General features: G+C 38.0%; 1 protein-coding gene across 1 annotated transcript in view; it reads right to left on the reverse strand.

Moving 5' to 3' along the window:
• Positions 1-6410: 6410 nt before the first annotated feature.
• The window catches only part of LOC144967728 (GTP-binding nuclear protein Ran), an 18569-nt gene continuing 785 nt past the window's right edge, over positions 6411-24194 (reverse strand). The window contains exons 2-7 of the mRNA XM_078905301.1: positions 21024-21072; positions 19664-19748; positions 18322-18447; positions 14015-14202; positions 8286-8456; positions 6411-6948 (exon numbers count right to left, since the gene is read on the reverse strand). Coding sequence (XP_078761427.1) covers positions 6898-6948; positions 8286-8456; positions 14015-14202; positions 18322-18447; positions 19664-19748; positions 21024-21068 — 666 coding nt within the window. The 5' untranslated portion in view covers positions 21069-21072 and the 3' untranslated portion in view covers positions 6411-6897. The remainder of the gene's footprint in view (positions 6949-8285; positions 8457-14014; positions 14203-18321; positions 18448-19663; positions 19749-21023; positions 21073-24194) is intronic.

Consider the following 24194-nt stretch of genomic DNA (forward strand, 5'->3'; position numbering starts at 1 on the left):
AGGCGATATTGCATTTTTCAGGCCAGAAAAACGCCGTTAACTCACCCACTCCTATAGATTTTTGCTACTTTTCAAAATTGGAAATAATGTATTAAAAACGGGGGTAATCGTGTATATTTTTGGGACATTTTCCCCTGCTTTCCTATAGCGGGAACTTGCCTACAGCGGGATTTTTCTGCTGGACCCAAAAGTCCCGCTATAGGCATGCTCTACTGTATGTATAAAATGTGCTTGTTGCTGTGCTGTTTGAGTAAGAAATGTCTGTTTTTTTTTGTATTGGGTAGGTGTGAAGTTCTGGGGAAAATTCTGAAAATGGATGGTAATGAGGGTTAAAAACAATACATCTGTTCTCTTTTTGAACCAATTCTCCTCTTGTCGTCCTTTTTCTTGGGTGTAATTCTAGAATTTTTTACGATTCCATTTTCTTCCTTTTTAACTGGCCCTGGTATGACCTTAATTTGGTGATACCTTTAAAAATTATATTCATCTTAGTTGAAGTTGAAAGCAAAATAACATAAATTAAATCTCCAAAAATTAAAAAGTCTGAATCAGTTACAAGTACAAGGCAGTTTGCTGACATGGTTTTTTTAATTAATTTTTTTTTTTTTTTTTTTTTTTTTTGCATGGCTTGCGGTTGCATATAAAACCACCAAAAATTCCTGATTTGCATTGCAAACTTTAGAGATTTTACAAATGTGTCGGAGTAGCTTCCGTCAGCTGTGCAGTATCCTGTAACGATGGATATAATTGCACAGCAATTTTTTCACAGTAACATTATTACTGAAAAGAGCTCCATAATCACCATAGGCTGTTTCCCACTGCTATACCCTTCTGTAATGGGATTACTTATTTTCTGATCAGTGGAAACAGAGGCAGGACAAATCGAATGTACGGATTGACCCAGGGTCTCTGGTGAGCACCAATGGGGATTGAACCAGGGAGCTTTTGAGATGGACATCCGTGGATCTAAAACCCAGGATAATGGGTGGTCAATATTAGAGAGCAGGAAACAAGACGGAATGTAGACATAAGTTGGAAGTGAACATGGGTGCACTCTGGGTATTATATAGTAAACCCAGGACTATGTGAACATCAGTGGGGAGTAAACCTGTGACTATGTGCTAGTGACGCCGATGAAGAGTGAACTGGTGACTTTAAGATATGGACACGAGAGAAATATACCTACTTTTTGAGAGAGACACCCACAACAATATGAGGTTGATTGCATCAGGAAGTAAACCCGATCTATGTAAGGTGAACATGAGAAGGAGGTAAATATGGGATAGATACACTGTCATGGCAGTTTTTTGCATCACTTGCGGCCGCAAAAAATAAAAAAATAATAATAAATTTTAAAAATAATTGTGGGGACCAGTGATGATATCTGAGATTTCAGGATTTTTTCATAAATGTTCCGTTGTTTTTGTCATGTCAAACATTTTCCGCTAAGTGGTAGTTCAGGGGAAAAAACAATATGCCTTCTATCATGTTTTGACACCTCTGCCCAGTTGTATGAATTTTGATGACACTCCTTTCTTTATGACGTTATTCTAGACACACTGGCGCCAAATGTCAAAAGTAGCACAAGACGCATGGTGGCCATGGATGAGAAAATAATCGGAAGGGGAGGGAATGGAGCAAATCGGTGTAAATATCTGTGTACTTTTTAACTGTATCATGATAGGGGATTGGGATTTTGCTTGCAAAATTTGGGATTTTTTAAATTTTTTTTTGCAAAAAACCGCCATGACAGGATATACAAGTGAGGAGTAAACTGGAATTATGGAGTGTTGAAACCAACGGAAAGGAAAGCCATGACTTTGGGATAAGAAACCAGTGGAAAGTGAATGTGAGACTATGGGAGGTTGGACATCACGGGGAGTGATCATGGAACCACAGGATATGGACTCCAGTGGGGAATGGACCTGGAACTATGGGAGGTGAACAAAAGAGTGAACTGAACCCTAGGCTATGAGAGGTGGACTCAACCGAGGAGTGATCGTGTACCAAATGAAGGTGTGAAATTACATAGGTATATCCGCTCAATGACACGAAAACAACATTCAGGGCTGATAGCAACATCTACAAGTCAGTTCCGAAAGATTGTTGACAGGCTTCTAGTGAGGAATGAGGACCTTGAAATGAAAGTAAATATCAGCAAGACTGCGTGGTTATTAAGAAACAGAGTCAATGCAACCGATGTCGTGTGAATTATACATAAACAGGGAATAGCGTCAACCTGAATCTGTTGACGTTTTCAAATTGGATTCTTGATGGACGGAAGATCGGAAGAAATCAAATTATAAATTGCACAAGCAATGCAAGCTTGGAGAAATTGACATAGTAACAAAACAGTGCCAATTATGTTGTATGACAGAAAGAGAAAATGTGGTGTTTGCGAAGAATGAAAACAATTCCAACACCGTACATAATACTCCCAAAGGGTCTCCCGAATGCTTAGATACCTCTCAACAACAACAAAAAAAAATGTTACTAGGATTTCGGGGTATTCTCTATCCGATTCTCTATTTGTTCTACTTAATTACCTTTATTTATCCCACAGGGGAAATTTGTCACAATGGTCTATTTCTAGGGAAGACTAGAACAACCCAGGCACCTGCAGTGCAGCGCCGCAAATCGAGCTAAAGCGAGATGACTTGCTTAAGGCCACACAGCGCAAGCGTTGGGTGATCGTACTTGTTTTTTTTTTTTTTGCCATCCACGTTTATGAGTAATTCTCACTAAACTGTATTAACGAGACTATAAAAGTTTAAGTTTTGTGTGACGGTCCTTTATATTTCCGGATGGCAATGTTGAGAGCTTCTTAGCCAAGCGCACACTATCAATAAACGTTCAAGGTTACACATCGTTTTGTGTGTTGGTTCGTTATACTTCCGGATGCAATGTTGTGAACTTCTTAGCCAAGCACAATATTATCTATATTGATAGATATATTATACCATTTCTACATATAAAACTTTAGATCATCTATTATTATGAGATGTTGCAAATAGAAGGAAAGAAATGACGTCACATAGCCCTTTGTTTATAACTAGCCGTTTTTCCCGATTAACTCTCACTAATTTCTATCAATCAGACTAGAAACGTTCAAGGTTACACATCGTCTTGTGCGTTAATTCGGCTGCTGGATTATATGAGTATTTAACCTTTTTCGCTGAACGCACGACATTATGTGTCGCGAGTTAGTCGCACAGTATCTGTAATTGTATACCCTTTTCTGTTTAAGTCATCTACGTCACTTAAGTCTTAGAGGGAGCGTATGTATGTGTGTGTGATAGAAAGAACGAAATCAATAGAGAGAGAGAGAGAGAGAGAGAGAGAGAGAGAGAGAGAGAGAGAGAGAGAGAGAGAGAGAGAGAGAGAGCGAGCAATTTTTTTACCCTGCTTGGGATGCCAAATTCTTTGCTGACCATCCCCACCCCAAATTCGGGTGTCGAATTATACTGTGACAAAATACACCCAAAACTCGGGTGTCGAATTATCCTGTGACAAAATACACCCAAAACTCGGGTGCCGAATTATCCTGAGACAAAATACACCCGAAACTCGGGTGCCGAATTATCCTGAGACAAAATACACCCGAAACTCGGGTGTCGAATTATCCTGTGACAAAATACACCCGAAACTCGGGTGTCGAATTATTCTGTGACAAATTACACCCGAAACTCGGGTGCCGAATTATCCTGTGACAAAATACACCCGAAACTCGGGTGTCGAATGACGCTCCCTATTATAAACATACCCATGTGTCAAGCTGAATCAAATGACCAATCGTGATGTCAGATATTTCAAAAGCTGTGAACACTTTTCACTAAGTGGGTCATTTTGAGCACATTTTGAAATGTGAGCAATGACCTCGAACACAATGACAGTTAATATAGATTATGCCCATGGCTTTCTGACTTTGTCTTAGAATGAGACTGAGATTACATACTTGGTTTTGTCCTGGCCGGGAGGGAAACGGTCAAATGTTTATATAGGTTTTTTTTTCTGCCACAAAAATGACGTCAATTGTGGTACCTAGTTATAAACACATGGGAATCGCTTGCTGACGACCGCAGCGGCTGGAGATATGCGGTGATGGAGGGAGTGGAGTGAAGAGAGGTGAGGAGAGGAGAAACAAGTTTGAGGGCCATACAGGGCGCAAACCATCTTCCCTTGAGACGGAAGGATGTCTACTATTACTAATTATAATTTTGAGATATTTTTTAACTTAGCCAGCCTTGTAAATCATCTCCGCTATGTAATTTTTTTTATCTTTAACATGATTTGAAAACGTTTGATTGTATTCCTCTTTATAAAGTCTAGACTCATTTACCCCCTCCCCCTTCCTTTTCGACCATCAATGACGTCTTGCGCCAATTTGGCTAGACTGACGCCGTAAAATTGGGAGTGTCACTACCAAAATTCATGCAACTGAGCACAGGTGTCAAAATATGACAAGACATGATGGGGATTTTTTCACAGATCCACCACTTGACCCGAGCTTTTATCAGAGGAAAATCCCGGAATTCCGCGGAGATTGTCATCACTGAATCAGTGGAAAATTTTTTAGTCTTTGAATAGGTTATAGTTATAGATAGGTATGTATGTCTCTCTTAGCTCAAAACACCCTTCAATTGACTGCTTCCCTCCCAGACAAGGATCAGATCCAAGACAAGTGGTCTTGCGAGTTTTTAATGATATCGGATTCCATCCACTGCTGAGGCACAATCAAGCTATCTCTACAACACAAAAGGGGGGTGGACGTCACCTCAAAAGTGACTCGTTTATCATTAAGGTCGCATCGTTTTACGGCGCTTGCAAGACATTTAAGGTCATATCAGCACCAGTAAAAAGGAAGAAAATAGGTTAGTATTAGTACAGTAGAACTCGGAAATAGCGAGTTCAACGGGTCCACTCCTGATTACTCGCTATTTCCGAGTTCTCGCTATTCCCCGAGTTGCCAGGAAAGGTAATAATATTGCTGGTTATTCCCCTCAGTGTGTAATTCGAGTAAAAGCCGTCGCCCCTATTTCAATTTCTTCACAGAAGTGGCAGAATGCTTGGTTTTTTGTTGTTTTTTTTTCCAAGTAAAATCATGACTAGAAAAAAAAACGAACATAGAAGAGTGTGTGTGCGCGAGTGTTTGTATGCACTCGGCATGTTTGATGAGGTAAGCAAGCGCATCACTCACCCACTGACCCATTGAAATAATGGTTCCACACTCCCCTCTCTCGCTGATCGTGTCGTTCGTTAACGATGCTACTCGCTGACCGATGCTGCGAAGCGAGGCATGTTGACATGTGCTTACCTCGCGAGTCGCGTGGCACCACATTGGGTGAATAATTGACTCCCACCCCCAATACACGCACACGCACACAAACCCAACCCCCACCCAAATTTGTTTCGCCTATTATGTACTACTACAGACTAGGCTACTATGTAATATTACTCGTAACGAAAAATAAGAAAAGAAAAGAGGCTAGGCTAAAAATATTTAAATTGCCATTGTCTCTTGTTTTGCTTTACTTCGTTCGCAGTCCTAGGCTGGGGCAGGAAATGCTCGTTATTTCCGAGTTGACCTCTTTTTCATACTCGCTACTTTCATTGACTCAAATAAGGGAAAAAAACGGGGATTTAGATTTTACTCGCTATTTCCGAGTACGTTACTTTCATGTTCTACTGTAAAAAGTTATAGAATTACAATTCCAAGAAAAGGAAACACGAAGGGGAATTGGTTCAAATGGGAAACATATGTAGATTCCAAGAGCACACTATCAAAGTGCTAAGTTTGAGATCACCTAAATGTCTCATCCAGACGTTAAGCACTGGTCCCCACTAAGATGGACACATACATTAGTCATATATATATAACATGAAAACAAAAAATAGAGTGCATAACAGATGATTTACACCAAAAAGAAAAATCATCTCCCAAAACTATACATATCGACTGTTTCCCTCTCAGCCAGGACAAAACCAAGTATTCTCATTCCAAGACAAAGACAGTAAGCAAGTTGGAAAACAGATATAGGGGGACAGAAAACAGTAAGTACCTCCCTGCCCACAATGGGAGGTCAGAAACCCCACCCAGAAGTTCGCATCCCTCCACTAAAACAAGTACAGAGTAACAAAGACAAGGACAACAATTATAAAAAAGTGGGCCTAGGCCCCCAGAAAAAGCTGTAACAGGTGACAATTTCCCTTGCAAAACAATCAAGAGCTGATCAACCACCAAATGCACTGCACCCGATAAATCCAGTTTTGAAGCTCTATAAAAAAATTAAAAAAAAACCGAAAGAGGAAGAAAGAAAAACTTCAAGCAATGTGCAACAATGAACTAAGTACTGAAGCCCCCCCCCCCCCCCCCCCCATTCCCCCAAAAATCACACAAAAGAAAATGCAAATTGAGTCGTTCAACATATATTTCATTTCCAAGTCAGCATTCAGAGCAATACAAAAGCATAGTATGTGGTTGGGCGAGTTAATAATAGAAAATAATTTTAAAAATGAAATGCGAGTTCTGTTGTCATGATATATAAACCCCAAAGTCAATGCAGGTAGCTAAGCCCCAAAGATCAAATTATTGTACTATCAACTCTAACCATTTTCTTTGTACAACATACCCACCCAAACACAAAAATATAATACATAGCACAGACCAAAATGTGGCATTAATAGGGGTATTTGCTTTACTAAGAGAACTCGTTCATCCCAACCATGATGCATGGTTGGAAAGAAATGTCCTCAGATTTCATGGCTATGACAAAATGATCCTTAAAACAATATAAGAGGATATCGTCATTGTCAAAGAGTCCCTGCGGTGATGAAAAACAAAATCATAACCTAGATGTGCGCAGCACATTATGTAATATACACAAGTAAGCTGTTTCCTCAAAGATCATCATCTTCGTTATCATCCGGTAAAGCAACTTCTTGGGCAGCCTGTAAGGAAATAAACAAGATAAAAAATATTACAACTCAGCTAAGATTATTGTTTTAAAAAGAAACTTGCTGATTCGACTTCGTTTGTTTTGCTTTTGTTTTTAAGGGTTTTACGGCGCTTGCAACACATTAAGGTCATATCAGCGCCAGTAAAAAGGAAGAAAATGGGATAGTAAAAAGTTCTAGAATTACAATTAAAGTACAAAAGAAAAGGTAAGACAAAGGGGAGCTGGTTCAAATAGGGAACAGGTGTAGATTCCAAGAGCTAACGGCCAATGTACTTAGTTTGAGATCACCTAAAAGTCTCATCCAGACACGACACAAGCACAGGTCCCAACTAAGAGGAATACACTCAAATGTTTACCAATCATATAATATAATATGTAAACTAAACATAATACAATGCATAACAGAGAGATGATTTACAAGGAAAAAAATATCATCTCCCAAAACTATAACTATACATTCAACTGTTTCCCTCCCAGCCAAGGAACTCCGGCAAGGATCAGGACAGATCTCATTCCAAGACAATGACAGGAAACAATTGGAAAACGGGTATGGGGTGATAGAAGACACAGTATGTACCTCCCTGCCCACTTGATTCGACTTCAATAAACAATCTCACTGCCAGCAACCTTCATTGACTGCAGTCTTAGTTTAAACGATAAAGAAAAAGTAAATCAAAGAAGACTGGTTCAAATAGGGAACAGAAAATTCCATGAGTGATCTATCAATGTGCCTATTTTCATTACCTAAAAGTCCCACCCAGGCACAAGAAATACACTCAAAAGTTAAAGTATAGATTCAAACAAAAAATAAAATGAAGAGTACACAATAGAGATGATTCACAAGAGAAAAGAAAAAAATCTCGGCTAACGATCACTGTCAAGAATACAGGAGAACAAAGACAAGAGCAAAGGGAAGGCGGGGATAAAGGACACAGCAACAGTGGTAACCTCTCTGCCCACCTTGGAAGGTCAAAAGACCCCACCCAGGTATATAATAAAGGCAACATAGGCAAGACACATGCATACCACAGTAATATGATTATCAAACTATCTGGGGGTGACATAAATATTCTAGGACTCGCCTTGTGAAGAGGAGCCAAGGGTTAAAGTCCCACTGATGATTTTCTTTGAGAAAGAAATTTATCCCCTACCACTCACAATGTGACTGACAGTTGAAATAATAATGTCCACTCCAGATAAGACCCCTAATCAAAATTGACACAAGAATGTGCGTTTAAAGGCTTTACAGAGCCTGGGACGATTAAGCCATCCCATTACCAGGAAAATGATGAAATAAACATGGGGGAATACTAAAGACCAAAAGCTTACTCTGAGTTCTTCCTCGTATCTCTGTTTCACTAATGGATCAATTTCCACCTCTGGAGGTGCAAGGGCAGGCATCTCTACAAATTCCAGATTTGGGTCCCCGACCAACTTACGAGCCAACCAAAGGAAAGGTTTTTCAAAGTTGTAGTTACTCTTTGCACTTATGTCGTAGTACTGAAATGAAACAATATAAATGATCAGTTTATACCTTCTAAAGCATAAACATTGCAAAATTTGGAAATTTGAGCAAGAATTAACTTAAATACATGAAAAAAGTCCCATGCAATCTGCCTATGGAAATGTCTTAACCACAATGTATAGAAAGATATATATCAATATACCCATGATCAAAAATAAAAATACAAATTTAAATTGTTCTCATATTATTTTGAAACAGAGAATGTTGGAAGATGTAGTTCTCGATGTAATGAACTGTGCAACTACCTAAAAAGTTTTTAGTTTTTATTCCAATTTTCAATCTCCACGACAGGCAAGTGTTATTTTAACCCATTCACTCCACACTGTTTACAAAAAGGAGGTAAAGCAAAAATATTATATTTGCAATATTTCCTGACCCCTGACAACTCAAAAGACATCCTAAATCATGCATTCTAACATTCATTAAAAATGCCAAGACTTGATTTATAAGAAAGAATATGGTCATGTAGGTAAGGACCGTGACGCAGGTGCCCCAGACACTAAAGCAGCAAAACAGTCAAATTATACCAGATGGATAATAAAATCATTGAAAAACTACATATATATATCAGGTCACACACAGATCAGTGAATAGCTATACACAGGCCTAGAAGTGATTCAGGAAAATATTTTTCCCTGCTTTTTCCTGGTTTTTTCCAGGCTCTAGGGAAAATTTTAAGGTAGTAATTTTCAAGCATATTCATCAATTCTAGACCAGTCACCACTACCTATATATATGTATATATATATATATATATATATATATATATATATATATATATATATATATATATATATATATATATATATATATATATAATATATATATATATATATATATATATATATAAGAGAGAGAGAGAGAGAGAGAGAGAGAGAGAGAGAGAGAGAGAGAGAGAGAGAGAGAGAGAGATGTGAGTGAAAAAGAGAGTAGCTGAGACTGAGAGAAAGAAATATATTGACTCTGGCTATTAATACTTGGACGTATTCCTGTAAAGTCTAGGCCTCCTACAACATGCAAAAAAATATTTTAAAAAAGAGAGAGACAGATAGATATATATATATATATATATATATATATATATATATATATATAAGAGAGAGAGAGAGAGAGAGAGAGAGAGAGAGAGAGAGAGAGACAGAGAGAGAGAGAGAAAAGAGACAAAGAGAAGAGAAATCAATAGAGAGAAAAAGACATTTGAATATTACTATGAGAGAGAAAGTAGCGTCCAAAGACTTGTGGCCTACTTATTGAATTGCACATGAATGAAATAAAGCTAGTTAATCTAGAGACAGACAAAACAAACTTAGTACAAATTACAATGAGTAAACGACCTTAATCTGCCATCTCCAAATAATTGAATAACAAGTCTTGAAAATTAATTAAAGTAGCTCAAGGACGTCGACCGTCTTTCTTAGCTTAGCTAACAATCGCATTCATGACCAAGTCAAAAACACACAAAAAAAACAAAACAAAGAAAAAACACACTCACACACACACAACTACTAAGATGAGGGGAGGGATGTGTGTTTCTAGCACTCTTGTCTTGTCGACAATGATGAGTCGACTGAGTGAATCAAGCGTCTTTAAGTCTTCGACCAATCACAGGCTATCTAACCGAACCGGCTGGTCGAAACAAAGACGCTTCTCGCCGTCGATGTATTACGCTATTGTTGTGCAAGTGGCAAGGAATATAACACCTTTTTGAGCAGGCCTAAAAGCTAAAATCTAAAAGTAAAAAATATAATTCTGAGGAATTTGAAAGTCACATTGTTGAAATCGGCTTGAAAAAAGAAGAACATTAGTCCTTGTTTCAGAAAAATCGGTTGAAAACCAACTGTTTTACGAATAAATTCGATTTTAAAAATTGCTTTTGTTTATTTTCGATTTTTTTAGCAACTTTTTTATTTATCGGCCGATTTTCTTGATTTTTATATCATTCTTTATATCTCAATGAGACGAGATCAGTGATATACTTTGTTTGTTTCAAATGTAACTACAACATAATTTGTTTTTTTTTTACTTATCAACCGTGCCTGGATAATTTATTCAACAACTGACGCAACTATCCCATTGCCGTCTTCCAGTGTTTCAGCGATGACTCTAAACCACTATAATTACGTCATGCACAGGAAACATGGTAATAGTCTGTGTACTCTACGAATGCGGACCGGACTTTGCTGATTGGGTCGATCGTCATAACATAGGGCCTAGTAGTGTGAGGAAACCATAAGAGGCTGCTGCTATGCTCTAAGCCGATCGTTCGCAGGTTGGGTAATGATTACGCTGAAGAATACATGTTGGGTTGTTGTTCACCTAAATGTTTCTCACGGCTTTTTCCCGGCCCCAGACAATTTTCACCGATTTTCCCGGCTTTTCCCGGTCGGGAAATTTCAAAATAAAGTTCCCGGCTTTTCCCGGTTTTCCCGGCCCACTTCGAGGCCTGTATACATTTGCTAAAATTGAACAGTCTAGTCACTTCACAAACCAGGGGTGAGAATGACTGGTCACAAAAAAGGAAATTTTTCATCGTGAAGATCATGACCCATTCATGCGACCATAACCTATAAATTTGAATTTCACTAAAATTTAGTGAGATGCGATCCAAAATTTGTCTTGCAGCAATTTCTGACATACCTCGTGGAATTTCAAAAGTTGAAAGTGTAATTACAACATTCAGTGGTTGTAGCGGGGATGATGATGTGGTGGTGGTTGTAGTAATAACAGTGGTAGGGATGATGAGGTTGTGATTGTAGTAGTAGTAGTATGGATGATTGTGTGGTGGTGGTTTTAGTAGCTGTGGTAGGAATGATGATGTGGTGGTAGCTGTAGTAGTAGTGGTGGTAGGGATGATGGTTTGGTGGTGGTTGTAGTAGGGATGGCAGTTGTAGTTGTAGTAGTGGTAGTAGGGTTGATGGTGAGGTGGTGGTTGTAGTAGTGGTAGTAGGGTTGATGGTGTGGTGGTGGTTGTAGTAGTAGAGATGGTAGGGGATGATGGTGTGGTGGTGGTTGTAGTAGTAGTGGTCGTAGGGATGTTGTGATGGTGGTTGAAGTAGTGGTAGTAGGGCCGATGATGTGGTGGTGGTTGTAGTAGTAGTAGTTGTGGTAGGAATGATGATGTGGTGGTAGTTGTGGTAGTGGTGCTAGGGGTGATGTGGTAGTGGTGGTAGGGATGATGATGTGGTGGTGATTGTAGTAGTAGTGGTGGTGGGGATGATGATATGATGGTGGTTGTAGTAGTAGTGGTGGTAGGGATGATGTGGTGCTATTTGTAGTAGTAGTGGTGGTAGGGATGGTGGTGTGATGGTGGTGGTGGTAGGGATGATGATGTGGTGGTGGTTGAAGTAGTGGTAGTAGGGTTGATGATGTGGTGGTGGTTGTAGTATGAATGATGATGTGGTGGTAGTTGTGGTAGTGGTGCTAGGGATGATGTGGTAGGGATTATGATGTGGTGGTGATTGGGATGATGATATGATGGTGGTTGTAGTAGTAGTGGTGGTAGGGATGATGTGGTGCTATTTGTAGTGGTAGTTGTGGTAGGGATAATGATGTGGTGGTGATTGTTATAGTAGCGGTGGTAGAGAGATGTTGATGTAGTGGTTTTGGTGAGTTTTTTTTAATTCAGTGATGATAATAGCAATTTGTCAAAAAGGAGGAAAATTGCTCGGACTATCGATCAAACACAAGCAAAGAAACCTAGTAGTTATTCAGCTAATAAATACAACCCAAGAATCTCTCAAATTTAAAGCCATAGTCCAAAGGTAAAAAGAAAAAAGATTAAACTAAGCCAATCACCATTGCTTTGTTCTAATATATCATCTCTATATACCAGATGATTTAATGGATAGTTGGGAAAGAAAGAGAGAGAGGTAGGGGGGGGGGGAAGGGGGGAAGAGGAGAGACTTCTTTACCAGAATAACTTATGTATTGACCTTTTGAATTCTATATCCAAAACAAATATTAAAGAAGAAAAGAGAAATAGAAAGAAAGGCAAAGGGGAGAAAAAAAAAAAAAAAAAAAGAGAGAGAGAGAGATTAAAAAGGCAATAGGTACCTACAACAGGGGGAAAAAATCCAGACCCATTTGTCCATCCCCTTCCTTCATCAACTAACTAATCAAAGAACGCTACTGGTCTTCTGTGTCAATGGTGACATCTGGTGCCATACTGTCTGGCTCAACGTCATAAAAACGGGACTGTCACCAAATTTCACGAGACTGAGCACAGGTGTCAAAATATGACACAAGACATAATGGTGATTTTGTGGTTTTGAGGAAAATGTTTGACACGGCAAATTTGAAAAAGGAGGAAATGTGATGGGATGGGCGGAGATAAAGTACCATTTAGACGGAAATCCGCCTTTAGGCGGAAGATTCTCAGCCCTGCAAACTGAAGAACGACAACTTGATTTTAAACAGTCTTGGTATTGTGAACTAATTGGAAGAAATCAAGCAAGACATACACTCCAGCACGGTTTCCTCAAACTCCTCAGGACATGCAAAAAGGTCAGAAGAAACCGTAATTTGGGGAAATCATGCTATGGTATAACGACTTATGGGGGTAGGGTAAAGAGATGGGCAGTGTGGCTCAGCCATCCAACAAGTCACCTCTCCCTAGCTCAATTTGCTAAGCTGTGGCTGACACCTGGTCTCTCAGAGAACCTAAGACAGATTTCCACCTGATGATGAATAAATGAAACTAATTACCGGACGCATTAACCACCACCCCCCAAAAAAACTTTAATTTCATATTACGATGGCTGGGTGAAATTAGTTCCAAACTGTGTTCGAGGTAGGAATGGAATGATTTTAAAGAAAAGTAAGGAAAATATTCGGGACGTTTGAGTTCGAGGAAACCAGGCTGGAGTGTATATAAATTATCTGCCCTTTAGAGAAAAAAGGTGAAAACAGCATGTACATATCTTGAATGACACGGTCACATCAAAAACTATGTAGCTAAAATAACACGAGGATACTTAATATTCATCACGAGTAAATAAGCTGTTAGTGTAATGAGACTGTAATCAAACATAGAAGAGAATTGAAAATCATGGTTTGAGGGGGGAAAGTGGATCAACGAAAACCCAGGACGCAAGTGAAGTGATCCCCAGAAGGCTATTTTGTTTGTTTGTTGCTTTAGGTCTCTTCCAACACAATTGAGGTTATATGAGAGACCGCTGAAACAAAAAAACAAGCAATCTAACAAAAATAGTACAAATGTAAATCAAATTCATAACCTAAAGATATCATAAGCTAAACTATAAATAACCAAGAACAAACAGGCAGAAGATTTACAGAAAAAAAAATAATAGAGAAGAAGAAACGACATCACTATCGGATCGTACACCCATGCGAACATCATAGGTATATGATTCAAGGGTGATGCTCCCATCCAACCACCCGCCCAGAAGGCTATAATCGTCACTGAAAATATAGATGGGTTTTAAGCCGAACCATGATTTAATTTCAGTAGGAAACCGCTTAATAGCAGGGAATTCCCACCTATGATAACTTTGCCTAGTACTTAAAATCTTACTTGGAGATTCTTCTTTCTGTGGAAAACGATGGACTTTGCTTTGACCTTTCTGTCTTTTATATCAACCTTGTTGCCACACAAAACAATGGGAATGTTTTCACACACTCTTACTAAATCTCTGTGCCAATTGGGGACATTCTTGTATGTAACACGGGATGTGACATCAAACATAACAATAGCACATTGACCTGAAATATAAACAAAGTATTCTAAATGGCAGCAAACACTGGTCATAACAAGATTTAAATCCTAATTCTACAAAGCAAACACTCAAAAGTCTCAGACTGCAGGGATTGATTGAAGAGTGAAATCAACAAACCATATTCAGAATTGCAGAGTCATCATTGACTTCAATCCAGATTTGAGATGTAAGCAGCTTAACGAATGTCTAAAATTAATAAAATTACGAAAAATTCTTAAGATTCAGCAGGTATGAAATTGCCACTTCCCCTTACCCTTCCATTTTGACAATCAACTGTATTCTGGCACGACAGGAAAAACTATCACATGTGTTGGTTGGCAGTTATGAATGCACACATTGGTCTCAATCACTTTTGACATTTGGCACCATGTAAATCTTATGAACCTGAAGGACCTATCAATTTTCCAAAGCAAATAATTATTCTACACATACAAAGTCTTGAGGCAAATTGTTGCATACCCATTTGCCATAAATGAATATAAAACTAATTTTCAGACCTTTAATATGGTACCTGACACAAGTACTCGTTGAATACACAGAGTAGTCCCAATTCTAATGCAAAACCCAAACTTTCCCAATCAATCGCCACAAAAAGACTGGGAGGCAACAGATTCTCTTTGTAAACTACAATTTTCAACAAAAAATATCAATAACTTTGGAACCACCCACAGTAGAGAAAAAAATAAGGTATAAATTAAATATCTGATGTGGGTCAAATTAAGGTGGTACTAAATTTAAAATGATTATCAAAGTTTTAACCTATAACAAGTCTCAGGCCAACAGGGAAACAAATAACATCATATATTATAAGACACACCTAATCATCACTGACTTGTCATAGTTCTACAAACTCATTTGATACTATCACCATAACTGTCACAGACACACACCATAAAATGTACTGATAGCTTTGAGAAAAGAAAGGGAAATAAAAACAAATCTTCAGGATTGTCCAAAATATAATGCCAGACTAGCGCAGGATGTTTACTAAAAAATTTAACTTTCCCCTCATCCACAACAAAAAATCGATAACTTTAGAACCACCCACAGTAGAGAGAAAAAAAGGTATAAATTAAATATCTCATCTGATATGGGTCAAATTAAGGTGGAACTAAATTTAAAATGATTATCAAAGTTTTAACCTATAACAAGTCTCAGGCCAACAGGGAAACAAATAACATCATATATTATCAGACACACCTAGAAGTCATCATTGACTTGTCATAGTCCTACAAACCCATTTAATACTATCACCATAACTGTCACAGACATGCACAATAAAATTTACTATTCGCTTTGAGAAAAGAAAGGGAAATAAAAAAAACAAATCTTCAGGATTGTCCAAAATATAATGCCAGACTATCGCAGGATTTTACTAAAAAGTTTAACTTTCCCCTCATCCACAACCAAAAGTGAAACCTCGAATCTATTCAAGATTTAACATAAATATATTTACCTCCAGGAAACAGGAATATCTGTACTTATTGATAGTGCAAAGATTTTGTCAGATGAAATGGCACGCGACACTTTACAATGAAAACAATATCATTTACCCCGTCCCCACGTTGCTAATTCAAAAGAAATAGAACTAAATATCACAGTAGCAATCAAATGTGTTTGCAAGTCTCAGGCCAACAGGGAAACAAATAAAATCATAAAAGTATCAGAAATCACCTAGTCATCACCGACTTGCAAATTACACAATAGTATTTGGTTTTAAATTAACCGATCTTGTTTTTTAAATGACTGTCAGAAAAGGATAAGCAGAGAATAGCATTTGTAAGAAGGATAACAGAAAAAAATGATTCACAGAATAGGGAAGTAAACTAATACTGAAGATTTCAATATGTAACTCTTGTGGATAGTAGGTACATACTAAAGCAAGGATTAAAGTCTGATGTTTTAATCCAAAGCCTTTGTAGGGGACTACAGGTCATATTGCAATACAATTGGTAAATAGATCAATTTTATAACAAATCTATTATCTCAAATTTTTATAACTTGCTCAGTTTTCTTCACATGTTATAAGCAAATGTCTTATTGGTACGACAACTCCGCCTGGCAGGTGAGAGCGTGGCTCTACCGTGTGAGCTATCCACGAACACTAAAATATTCGTTTCAAACCCAAAGTCATTTCTAGATCCCATATGGTGGTGAACGAATCGGCGATCTCAAGAAGTGGGTGAGAGAGGGATCTAGAAATGACTTTGGGTTTGAAACGAATATTTTAGTGTTCGTGGATAGCTCACACGGTAGAGCCACGCTCTCACCTGCCAGGCGGAGTTGTCGTACCAATAAGGTCGCAGGTTCAAACCCCACCACCGCCGCGAAAAAATTTTTTATTCTCTATTGTCTTCTGGCACTTTTCTACTCACTTCATATCTTGTTACCAACATAAGTGCCTGCTCCACTCACTTTTCTGAATTAAAAATTCACCCCATACACCGGAGCATACTCAATGTCTCAATCGTTTCTATGTTATATGTTTGTGATGAGAATATTGGCTATTAAGCTTAACTGCTGGTCAAAATTACTTCGCGATGGTGGTGAACGAATCGGCGATCTCAAGAAGTGGGTGAGAGAGGGATCTAGAAATGACTTTGGGTTTGAAACGAATATATTAGTGTTCGTGGATAGCTCACACGGTAGAGCCACGCTCTCACCTGCCAGGCGGAGTTGTCGTACCAATAAGGTCGCAGGTTCAAACCCCACCACCGCCGCGAAAAAAAAAATTTTTATTCTCTATTGTCTTCTGGCACTTTTCTACTCACTTCATATCTTGTTGTTACCAACATAAGTGCCTGCTCCACTCACTTTTCTGAATTAAAAATTCACCCCATACACCGGAGCATACTCAATGTCTCAATCGTTTCTATGTTATATGTTTGTGATGAGAATATTGGCTATTAAGCTTAACTGCTGGTCAAAATTACTTCGCGATGGTGGTGAACGAATCGGCGATCTCAAAAAGTGGGTGAGAGAGGGATCTAGAAATGACTTTGGGTTTGAAACAAATAATTTAGTGTTCGTGGATAGCTCACACGGTAGAGCCACGCTCTCACCTGCCAGGCGGAGTTGTCGTACCAATAAGGTCGCAGGTTCAAACCCCACCACCGCCGCGAAAAAAAAATTTTTTATTCTCTATTGTCTTCTGGCACTTTTCTACTCACTTCATATCTTGTTACCAACATAAGTGCCTGCTCCACTCACTTTTCTGAATTAAAAATTCACCCCATACACCGGAGCATACTCAATGTCTCAATCGTTTCTATGTTATATGTTTGTGATGAGAATATTGGCTATTAAGCTTAACTGCTGGTCAAAATTACTTCGCGATGGTGGTGAACGAATCGGCGATCTCAAGAAGTGGGTGAGAGAGGGATCTAGAAATGACTTTGGGTTTGAAACGAATATTTTAGTGTTCGTGGATAGCTCACACGGTAGAGCCACGCTCTCACCTGCCAGGCGGATTGTCGTACCAATAAGGTCGCAGGTTCAAACCCCACCACCGCCGCGAAAAAAATTTTTATTCTCTATTGTCTTCTGGCACTTTTCTACTCACTTCATATCTTGTTGTTAAGCAAATGTCTCAGACTTAGGGATCGAAGAGTAAAAATAATCATAGAACAATGCTTCTAATGCATAAAAGTTTGTCATCATAGACAGCAAAATGTCAACTAGATAATAATACACTATAAAGACCAATGACATATATACCTAGTCTGAAATAATATACCTCATTATTACGACATAAATGTAACATTTTATCGCTAATTTTAGTTATTCTTGCTGCTGAACAAATCCCTGGAATATATACCCAGCTGCCAACATTCCAAAGGGCTAAAATAGTACATCCCCTAACGCATAATACCGTCATGACCCAAAGCAGCAGTGTGTTTGGACAATTAAGTAATATGATCTAGATTTTCTGTTCTTTGTTTAAATTTGATAAGATTAGCATAATCCTTGAACATGCAAGGGCCATTTCCATACACACATAAACTTCAATTTTGCTCTCTTTCCAGATTGCGAAATCGAGACAGTCCTAATTTGGCTGCGGTGTATTATTAAATAATCAATACAAAATCAATTATGTTGATTTTACCTTGAATATAATAGCCATCTCTAAGACCGCCAAACTTTTCCTGACCGGCTGTGTCCCATACATTGAATAAAATGGGTCCTCTGTTGGTGTAGAAAAGTAAAGGATGCACCTCCACTCCCAATGTGGCTGTTGAGTACAGAAAACAGTTGTTTGTTAGGACACTCACAACACTTTTAGATCATTTCAGCACCAGAAAAAAGGAAGGTGTGACAGTCTTTAAAAAAATCTAGATTTACACTTTACATATGAGGAAAGGTAAGACAAGACAAAGTGACTGGTTCAAGTAGGGAACAGATATAGACTCCTAGAGCAAACTATCAATGCAGACATGCCAAATTGAAACTTCAAATTTAGTAATTTTTATGTCAATTTTTAGTAATTTTACAAGGAATTTCGTAATTTCTGAAATTGTATACGAACAACCACAATACTATTATTATTATTATTATTATCATTATTATAGTAGTATAGTAGTAGTAGATCTTCTTATCATTATTAATAAGTATTACTAAGAATTAAAATTTGTAATTTTCCATAGAATTTAGTATTTGGCCATGACATTTGTCTAAAATTCGTAAGATTCGGCATGTATGTGCTTTGAGATCATCGAAAAGTCACATCCCGGCACGCACAGGCTCCCACCAAGAGGCATACACTCAAATGCTTACAACAAAACATGATATCCAAAACAAAACAAAAAATATTGCAGTATACAACAGATGATTTTAAAAAATTTTAAAAACACCTCCCAAAACTAATACTGTACAAGAGCAAGGACAAACGAAGCAATCCATGGGTGCCAGCAGGAAGAAATGCTGAAACCTGAAAATGTTCCTACTGAAAATGCAGCCTAAACTTTACTCTTATTTCATCACCGTTTTTATACCATTATTAAATGATTACACAGCAAACATATTGACAAAATTTGGAAATTAATTTGATTTTAAAACCAGAGGTATTTGACTTCGAGATATCGCGAAACCAGAAATCCGGCACGAACCGAAAAACTGGCACCCATGAAGCAGTCTCATTCCAAGGCAACTTGGAAAACGTGGGGGATAGAAGACAGCAAGTGACCTCCTGCCCATCCAGAAAACAAAAATGATACCAAAATCAAAATGAAGAGGACACAGAGACAAACATAGGGAGAAATTCCAAATATGTTCACCGCTACATTCCAAACTGTAAATATGCAGAGTTGCTCACCTTACATTAAGTTTTATAAATGTTTCTAGTATTTGGGAGGCAGGTAAGCCTTGAGGTTGACAACTATAACTATAATGTAAGTGACAGACGCATTTGGAATTTCTCTACAATCAAAATGAAGAGGAAAAAATTTTACCAATATATCTTTTCTCGAATTCTCCTGTCCTATGTCTTTTGACAAATGTGGTTTTACCAACACCCCCGTCTCCTACAAGAACCAGCTGTAAGAGAAGAGAAAGGGGGGAATGGGCCCAAGCATTAAAAAGGTAGATATGAACTTTGAAACAAATTTTAAACTCAAAATACATTAATTAAACCTAACCAAATGAACTGCAATGAAATAACATTCAATTAGGTACCACTTTTGTATTACTACTACAAATGGTTCAGGTTCAAGACGAAATAGGCATCTTGGTATTCTTTTTTTTTTTTTAAAAAGAAAACACCAAACATATTGGGTGTCACATTTTTTTTTCAAAATCTAGATAATTTCTACAACTGTGCCGAACATCATTAGGATTGAATGGGTTGTAGGATGTTTAACTTGGCCACCAGTGACCAACTTTATATGCTTGGCCCATTTCAACCAGTGGTCAGCTTATAGAGAGCTGTCCATTGAAGTAATTGCCAGTCACAGATTTTGAGCTTATGACAATGGCAAAATTTTGAATAGTAAATTCATTATAACCTTGAAACCGATTATCCTACATTCAAAAGGTATAATAAATGGTTTTAAAGGCCTTTTTATACGTGTAAAAATGAATAATTGATTTTTTACCTTCGAAAAAACATCAGACTATATACTTCATGTGCAGATGACAGAGGAAATGGCTATTTAACCAAAAATCAAATAGTTTGGTTTCTTTATTTTAGTTAAGGGTTTTACGGCGCTTGCAACACAATAAGGCCATATCAGCGCGAGTAAAAAAGAAGAAAATGGGATAGTAAAAAGTTCGAGAATTACAATTAAAGCACCCAAGAAAAGGTAAGACAAAGGGGAATTGATTCAAATAGAGAACAGATGTAGATTCCAAGAGCACACTATCAAAGTACTTAGTTTGAGATCACCTAAAAGTCTCATCCAGGCAAGCACAGGTCCCAACTAAGAGGGATACACTCACAAATCATATACAATATTTACAAGGAAAAAAATATCATCTCCCAAAACTCTAACTCTTTATTTGACTCTTTCCCTCCCAGCTAGGGTATCCGGCCAGGGCCTGGACAAAACCAAGTAATCTCATTCCATGACAAAGACAGAAAGCAAGTTGGAAAACAGGTATATAGGGGGATAGAAGACACAGTGAGTGCCTCCCTGCCCACTGTGGGAGGTAAGGAACCCCACCCAGTCAAATCAAATACAAGAATAAGATGGTCATACCCAATAAAATCTGACCATTTATATTTCTTTAAAAACTTCAAAAATTCGACTACGTTCGACAATCCAATCTACAACAAAGTCAATACCAGAATTAGGGTAGGCTAATCATTTTTACCTTAAAAGTAGCTGTTGGCGTTGGTTGAGCTGGTGCACCCGCCATGTGTCTGGAAACGAAAGTAATCAAATGTCTTATTTATTAGGTATGTCTAACATCATTAGGTGGCATAAATTATAAATCATAGCATTAATAGGGTGGTTAGGTAGATAATAATTCCAATTCAACATATTGTAACTTGGCTCTCTGGACACTCCAAGGACTGTAAAAATAATAAGGCAGGCATTAGGTGTTGCTCTATAATTTTTGATACACATGTCAGTGAAAAAGTAAAAAAGCCAACTCCAAGCTTACCGTCATCAGACATTCCAATATCTAGACAAGAGATATTATTGCCGCTCTATAAAGCACTTGTGAGATTGCACTATGCAAACTGAATTTGGTTTGCTTGCAAAGGAAAAATACGAGCAAATTGAATATGTACAAAGGAGAGCCACAAAACAGGTGCCTCGACTAGACATGATAGAACTTTACAAATGACCAGTGGTGAATATGACCAAGACATGACAGAATTTTTTTACGCAGTGACTATTTCTCCGAATGCTTGGGAAAATAAACTTGATCTCTATTTCTCTGAACGGTTTCCGTTCTCAAGATGTTTTTGGTTATTTGCGAATGTCTGTGTGAATCTGTGAATTTGTATGAATGTTTTGGGGGTTTTTCTTTTGCCAGTGCTTAGGCGCTCTATCTTTTATTCCCAACTTTCTGTTAGACTTGAGTTCGTCTTTCAACTTCTGTTCCCGTCTTGAGACTTTGACTTTGTCTTTGTTATTTATGTGTACTTCTGTTCACTCTTTGATAGTGCAGCGCGAAATGATAAAGTGAACGCGCCCTGGAGTATTCGTGATAGCACAACCTTTGGATAAAATCCGCCTTTGTCAACAAAATACGAATAAAAAAACGCTAGCATGATTTGTGCGAATTTCCTGTCCACTCTGAGCATTTACTTTTGCAGCGACCTCGCTTCCGCAATCCATCAGCTACTGGAGGCTAGCTGACCATTCGGAGAAATCGAGCTGGCCTTTTTAAAAAAATTAATAATTAAAGGTCGACTCATTTCTCAGAACGTTCGGGATAATGATATTTCTATGAACGCTTGGGGATATAAACTTGGAAATTATTTTAGTCTCCCCCCTCCCAAACCCCTACTAGAACAAGATAGGCACTTTGATAAAATTTTCAAACTCAAAATATCTTGATTTGACTAAGTCAGGGGGATGGGACTTAAAAAACATAAAATTTGATACCTTATATTTGTTTCTCTACGACCTACGGTTCCAGAGTTATCTATATTTTTCTATTGAAATTTTTTGTCAATCTTACAGAGAGAATCTGTGATCTCACCGCTGCCTCAAAACCAGCATCTCGCTGCGATCGGGAAATTTTGAGATTTGAAGTCAACATGGCCCACTTAGTGTTTTCAGAAATTTTGTTTCAATTAAAAAATAAATGGCAAGTGTTAGGTATCATTTTAAAGGTCAGAAAATAAGCTTTATTTTCATATAAATCATTTTCATGTATGGAAAAAATTAAGGATGAACGAACACGGAAAAAAATATGAGGTTTTTGTCCAAAAAAGGGGGGTTGATGGCGGGAAAAATAAAATGGAAGTGTCAATTGCCAAGGAGTGAGTCCTTGGTAGTTGACGGTTCATCAATTGCCAAGGAGTCAAATTGGAACTCTTCGACCGCATGTGGTGATTTCAGTCGGGCCTCAATCAGCTGCATGTGGTGATTTCAGTCGAGCCTCGATTTGCGCGCATACGAATCTCGAACCCGGTCACTTTCTTTTCTTCCATTCGCCATTCACTCATTCCTTGTCAATCGTTGTGGAAAGGATCAAGTCAACACTTGTTGGCATTTGTTTTTAATTTTTATGTCTTTTCACGAATTCCAAGATGAGTTAAGATAATAGCAAACAAAAATTACTGTTGATTTCGGATTCACGGGGGGGGGGGGGGGGGGGGGGGGGGGAAACAAGGACGAAGTGGCAAATCCCTGCCAAGATGTCCTAGATTAAAAGAGAAAAGTAAGATTTCCTTTATTTTAAAGGAAATATACTGTACATCGTCTTAATACGGAATAATGAACGTAAAAATATTTGTGCAACAAGATCAATCCGTGGCATTAATAGTAAATAGTTGATGATCTACCAACTGGCAAGGTCCGTAACAAAAAGAGGAAATATAAGAGAGAGAGAGAGAGAGGGGGGGGGGGGAATGACAGAGAAATACATACACAGAGGAAAAAATGGCAGAGAGGGAAAAGAGAAAATGACAGAGAGAGTGTGTGTGATAGAGAAAATAAAAAGAGAAAATGACAGAGAGAGAAAGAAGAGTAAAAGAGAGTATTAATTATTAATACATAACATCACTCTGTGGCAATGCATCACTTCGTGACACTAAAGGTACTCCGTGGCAGTTAAAAGGACACATGCGTAGTTGATGAACTGACACGGTCCTTGGCAATTGACGATTTGACAATTGTCAAGGTCCTTGGCAATTGACGCTACCAAATAAAATAATGAGCGAGTGTATCAATTGTGATGAAATTTGGCAGAGATATTCTTCAATAATTGTCTATCGATGTATGAAGTATAATTAACATGTATCCATAATTTAAAAAGTTCTTATAATTCAAAAATTTATAAATTTTTATTACATAAGCTTTCTGAGAAATACAATCAGGAATTAAGAATGAAATACACCTTTAGAAAGCTTGTTTTGTGCCCTATATAATGATGCCAAAATTAGTCACATAGGTTCACAAATAACGCAATGGTGACCAAAACAGTAAAGGGTCAAGAATAAAGTTCCAAAAAACGAGTTTCGCACCAGTGAGCCTATCGGCGGCCACTGGACTGGAGTTATCAAAGTGCCTAAACAAGAATACTGGGGATGTAAATGTAGGAGCTTTCACTTTCGGAAGGCCTCCCATTTGGGAACAAAAGATTTGAACGAGTGGTGCATCTATAGGACAACCCCTTCTGGATAAAACAGGAGCTGAGCATTGAAGTTGAAGGACATTAGACATTAGTCCTGTAGCTCAGAACTCATCTTATTTCTTATGGTAATGGTATGGTATGGTACTGGTATGTATAAAGATGAAGAAAGGACCTATAGACTATAGGCTGGCTAGGACCTGTGATGGAAACAACTTATAATATAATACT

The sequence above is a fragment of the Berghia stephanieae genome, chromosome 3 (assembly GCF_034508935.2).
Source record: "Berghia stephanieae isolate SIO BIC M18660-M18661 chromosome 3, UCSD_Bste_1.3, whole genome shotgun sequence".
Taxonomy (NCBI): Eukaryota; Metazoa; Mollusca; class Gastropoda; order Nudibranchia; family Aeolidiidae; genus Berghia; species Berghia stephanieae.